Genomic DNA, 6,000 nt, shown 5'->3' with positions numbered 1-6,000 from the left:
TTCTAAGTTCAGAGTTGGCATGGATGCACGGGCCACTCAGCGGGCACGGGGCCCTCGGCAAGCCGGCCATGTGGGGCTGGACGTTGGCTGAAGAAAGAGGGGTGCATCCCGATCATGTGGCTGGGAATTCCATGGTGACACTGTGTTGATGAAGAAGACACGTCGGGAGTGCCAAAGATGGCGGACTTTGTGAAACCTTAATGGCAGACATTTCACAGTTTGTATAGAAATTAATAGTAGTGAGAATAATCATGATACCTCAAAATGAAACATGTACATTACAATTATTTGCACAATGTTTCTGATGGTTAATCAGATTTTCAATATCTTTATTAGTTTAAAGTTTAGTATCTGACGATAAATTATACAAGTAACACCCAGCAACGAATTTCCAAAATGTAAACGGTTCTTCAGATTTTGTCGATAGACATGTCTTTAGAAAGCTATTAGTGTAAACCTAAATTGGTATAACTTACAGGCATGTAACTAGAATAGTACATGAGTTATTGGAGGACAAAGTGGCTGATTACTATTGATCGTGTCAGGCCATAAGTATTCCTCAATTACACGAAAAAACGGTAGCAGCATGCTTATAAATATATTTATTCATCTATATCTTTGGTTATATCCGATATATACTATTCATGCAGAAATTGGTTAAATATTTACTGTGTTTTAGAAAGAAAAAAGACAATAGGCTACTGGACTACCTTTTGTTGCTATTCCTTTGATATATGTTTATTTAATTTGTTTATGTATTTAATAATGTGTGTTAGAGCGTGTTTATTATTCAGCCATAGGAATATTTATTTAATTTCAAGTTATTTAAATGTAAATGCAGAATTTCGAATGTGTTTCATTATGTTTGTGTGGCTTCTTTGGCTTGAAGACATGGCGCGCCAATCACAGCGCTCGTGGATGAGAGACGTATGGCGGTTGGGGAGGAGCATCGTTTCCGGAGAGGACACGAGGTAGTTTGGAAGAGTGCGGCGTGAGGGAGAATTGCACATGACATGGGGAGTTCGGCACTGGACACTGGAAGTGCTCTACTTAACGGCGCGACAGACACACAGTTGCGGAAAGACTTGTAGAGTGGAGCAGTTTGTGTGTGGTCGCGAGAGATAGGAATAGTGAGATTTCCGTGGTTTCTACAGTGAAAACGTAGTATGCATTTAGAGGTGAATATCTCGCGAGCTATATTGTCGTTCATAACTAATGACGAGCAGTAGGAATCTGTTGTTACCCTGTTATTCAACTTATATTTTATTTAATTGCTGGACCATCGACACCAATAAGTGTTTTGCAGAAATATATCACATTCTCATAAGTACTTCTACTATCATACTCATCATTTAAAGTCGTTTAAAAATAGTACATGCAGATTTTATTTAATTGCAATCTTTCATTTATAAATTTCTGTATTAATTTGCAATTGCCGAGGCATAGGAACCTTCACCCATGCAATTCATGTGTATATTCATACTGTATACTGTAGACATAGCAGTATTTGGCCTGTAATGCGGCAACTACATATTCAAGCCCATAGACAACGAAACCAACCAAAGCTTTTAATAATTCAACTCTGAATCGGATGGTACGTAGTTGAGGGCCACCACCTCAACAACCTCATTGTATCATTTCATTATTATTTCAAATGCCGCACGTTGATCATTCCTTCAGTTAAGGGATGTTTCAACTGTCTTCAACTTCGGCACAAGGCAGAAGCCAACTACGATGCAAAAAATGTGGAGTCCACACTCACATCTATGATTATATGCTCAATAGTCAAATGGAATTACCACTGTGAACCATGTGAAGTAACTGATGGATAATGTAAGGAGTACCTATTCAGGAAACAAGTAAATGAGTGTCCAACAAAATATTTTATCATCTTCTGAGAGGTAGAAAACTTTCTCTGTTACCTGTCATTCTCAAGTGTCACAAATGGTAATCCATCTCCATTTAGGGAGACAAAAGAGTACAGCAGACACACATTCTCTGACTGAGTTTCCACATATCAAGGTAATATATCATGTATATCTTCTGAAGACAAGTCACATCTACTGCATCACCAACAAACAAATAATTGCTACTGTGCCAACAGTCAACAGAATTTCGAACAGACAAAAAGACAAAATTGGAATACAAAAATCAATTCTTCCAAGTGTAACAATAATTCAGATAGGCCTATAACACAGTATGTAAGATCTGACCCAAGAGGATTAACTGGATTTCATATTGGATGTAATCCTCACCAAGTTCAACATACTGTTCAAGATAATAACGAGTCTTCATTAAACAACTCTTTGTGAGATAAAAGATTTCATTTTATTCTTTATAAAAGATAAGCTACAGAAAAATGAACCACTAGATACACAGTCCTTTCAAACGAGGCTCCTTCAATTCATTCTCAAATCAGGATGTTAACTAGGCCACTACACATACAAAATCAGGAATTTAAGAGTTGTGATGTTGGAATGCGAGATCTGTTATGTCCAACAAAATCAACTTGGAAAATGACCCTCATCAACAGGAAATTATGGTGGCGTGTGTATCAGAAGCATGGTTCCAACCTTCTCTACCTGTAACCTACAAAAGGTATTATTTGATAAGATCTGATAAATTGGATGGCAAAGCTGGTTTGGCAATTTGGGTTCACAATAGTATAGTACATACTAATGTATATTTACAGCAATACAATTCGAACTTACAAGCATAGGATATTAAAATTCCTTACATCTCATGTATTTTCTCTATAGTGGATGTTTATAATTCAGCAAGAAATAAACTAGAAGCTGAACCTGGAACAAAGTCTTTCATTAGTTACGTATGGCAGTCGTTATATGTGCTAATTTCAACTCCCACTGCAAGAGTTGGGGGCAGTGCTTACAGAGACAGAGAAGGTACCAACTTATTGATAGTGATAGAAGATAATCAAGTAATTGTTATGAATAGTGGCTCACTCACATTAATATCTCATCTATTTAAAAGACAGTCAGCCCTGGACATTAAACTGTGTTCTCCTAGCATTGCCAACATTTACAATGGGAAACTTTAAACCAACTCACTAGGCTCAGACCGTCTACCAATATTGTTGACATTCAACAACAATATAATTATACAAAATAGCAGACCATGATGTGGATTGAATATTAAAAAAAGCTTCATGGGAAATACAGAAGACCAACCTACTTCAAAAACTACATAAACTTGAGGATTCATTAGATGTGAGAAATTTATACAACAAACTAAGAAATGCGATATTGGTGCAGCAGAACACTCAGTCCCAAACGAAAAGTCAGAGGACTGGTGAAATGTAGAATACTCTAAAGAAATTGACTGAAGAAGGCTTGCACTTTACACATACACGAGAAATCCTTTCCTAACCAGTTACCTTAAACTTCGTAAATTTCTAGTGCAAACTAAATTAATCTTAAAACAAGAAAAAGACTCAATGGCGAATGTACTGCGAGAGCATGAATGAACAGTGGAACATATCTGAGATGTGCTGCTGTGTCAAGAAACTGAGATGTAAAATTCAGCCACCGGGAATTTTGTACATTCAGATGGGTGAATCTTGTTTGAAAGCATTATCGATAGACTGAGTCCACTGACACTGCACTAACCCTTCACTGTTCTATCTGATGGCTACTCAGATTGCTTGCTATACCAACTGTTACAACATTCACGGCTGCAGAAAGAATTAAAGAATGTTACTGATTCTTCCCCCAGAGATCAATAACATACACAACTCGATGATTTGCTCTATGCCTAATTTAACTCAAATGTGTTTACTTGGCATCTATAATAAAATATGGATGAAGGTAGAATTGATGCCTGATTGGACAACACAAATTATATAACCAATCACAAAATCAAGCTCTAATCACAGCAACGAAAAATCGTCCAGACCATTAGCATTATCATCTTGCATGGATAAAATACATGCTAGAATGGTTCTTTTGAAAGGACCTGGTCGAGACCCTTCCCCATCCTTGACATAACCCAGGTTTCTGCTCTGTCTCTAATGACTTCAATGTCAATGGGACATGAAACTCAGTCTTCCTTTCCTTCTTCGGTAAAAGACTTGAGCATATGATTAAAAATAGATTGGAATGGTTGCTTGAGGGGACAAAAAAATGTCCCAAAATCACAGTTTGGTTTTCACAAGGGAAAAAGGAATCTAAACAACCTATACATTTCGTCACCTGAAGTTCAGATGGCTAATAAAAAGAAACAAAGCCTATCAATTCTGTTTGTAGATATTTCAGGAGTGAATGACAAAGTATTAATATCAGTTCTACTGCAGTAATGATTAGATATGCATGTACCTTCTGGTTTTGTGTCCATCATCTAACCATTTTTGACTAAACATAAAATATTCATTCGATACAATAACAAATTACAAGGGCCAAGAACTACATGTAAAAGTTGACCCAAAGGGCTATATTAAGCCATTTGCTTTACACAATCTTCAAACTCTTCGAAATGCTGGTGATAAATACATACATGCTGCAAACAGGAGGTTACAAACTCTGGAATATTTCTTAGATCAGGCAGTGGCAGCATTAATTCAATGGCCTGATGAACATAGTCTTCCAACATGGGAAAACAAATTTATTGTTGTACAATTTACAAAGCAACAAATTCAATGTAGTGAACACACCATTCAGTTGGGTTAAAGAGAATTTCCTGTAAAACCAGTTGTGAAACTTTTGGGTGTCATTTTAGACAGGCCTTTCACATAGGTTAACCATGTAGATTATATTACAAATAAAATTTAAGAATTGTTAATTTTATGAGGTTTATAGTTGGTATTTGCTGGGGTGCTCATCACTCATTTCTACTGATATTACAGGGAACACTAATAAGATCAGTACTAGATTATGGAAGCTTTCTTTATGGTAGCAGCTCAAAAAAGCTATATCTGAACTTGATAGTCTTCAATATCTCTGGCTCTGCATATGTACAGGAGTAATGCAACCCACATCGAGAAATGCCTTGTTGGTTGAAACAGTGGCAAAGCTTCCTACAATGAGATGTCAATCAGCAAAGAAGTTCTTACTATAGAAGATACAAGACTAAGTTCATACTTTACACGGTCTTATGCATTAGTTACAATCCATGGACCATGTCAGTAGTTTAAATTCAAATCAATCTCGCCCACGGCTCCTTCTGTTATTAGCATCAGATAACATGCAAGAGGCTGAGTATCATATCACTACAAGTGATGTAGGTATTCCATTTAAATTTCCAGCATATTACTTTGTCGTTGATATTTGCAATGTGCTATATATGTAATACGAGAGGCTGTATTGTACGATTACGCGCTAACGTTGACTGTGTTAATATAATTTGTCATACGCCAAAGAAAATAAGAAATATAATGTGTACATCTTTGGTTAGTGTGCTTTCTATGCCGTCTGCTTATTCGTCTAAGTGCTTTGGACTAGTTTGGTGCGCATGCGGTTGTGTTGTGTTGTTTGATGTGTAATGTGTATGGTGATTGTTAATGTGAAATTTTGTTGTGACCTAGACTGGCAGCAGAAAAATTGTGAGACATGGCTACATCACTGGCAGAACAACTGAAAAAGCTAACGCTTCCTCAAACATCATTACTCGTCCACGAGAAAAAGCGAGCATCCTTCTTATTTGATCCAAAAGAAGCTGCAAATTTGGACAGAGATGCTGTGTACGAATTAGGTGGGTATGCTTAACTGTTCATTTCTTTATCCGTAATTTAGTCTGTAGTTTTTTGCTGTACAAGCCGTTTGAATTTGATGACCAAGGTGACTTGTAACAGGCATTTCATGTGTGTGATAGAATCTTGTTTAGACTTTGTGTCCTCAAGTCAGTTTTGGCCATTTATTCGAGCTCTTTTAGATAAATGTGTCAGTTAAAGTTAAATAGCTCCTTGATATCTCATTCAGGAAAGCCTGTTTTATAAATATATTATTCATAACAATAATATAAGAGCAGTAGGTAAGTTACTTTATATAT

At 36.6% G+C, this 6,000-nt stretch overlaps 1 protein-coding gene across 1 annotated transcript in view; it reads left to right on the top strand.

Moving 5' to 3' along the window:
- The first annotated feature begins 5,458 nt into the window (after positions 1–5,458).
- LOC126263641 (HEAT repeat-containing protein 1) overlaps positions 5,459–6,000 on the top strand; it is a 291,901-nt gene continuing 291,359 nt past the window's right edge. Inside the window, exon 1 of the mRNA XM_049960733.1 lies at positions 5,459–5,703. Within this exon, the coding sequence (XP_049816690.1) occupies positions 5,562–5,703 (142 nt within the window). The 5' untranslated portion in view covers positions 5,459–5,561. The remainder of the gene's footprint in view (positions 5,704–6,000) is intronic.

Source organism: Schistocerca nitens, chromosome 6 (assembly GCF_023898315.1).
Source record: "Schistocerca nitens isolate TAMUIC-IGC-003100 chromosome 6, iqSchNite1.1, whole genome shotgun sequence".
Classification (NCBI taxonomy): Eukaryota; Metazoa; Arthropoda; class Insecta; order Orthoptera; family Acrididae; genus Schistocerca; species Schistocerca nitens.
This window is presented reverse-complemented; position numbering and strand designations above follow the sequence as displayed.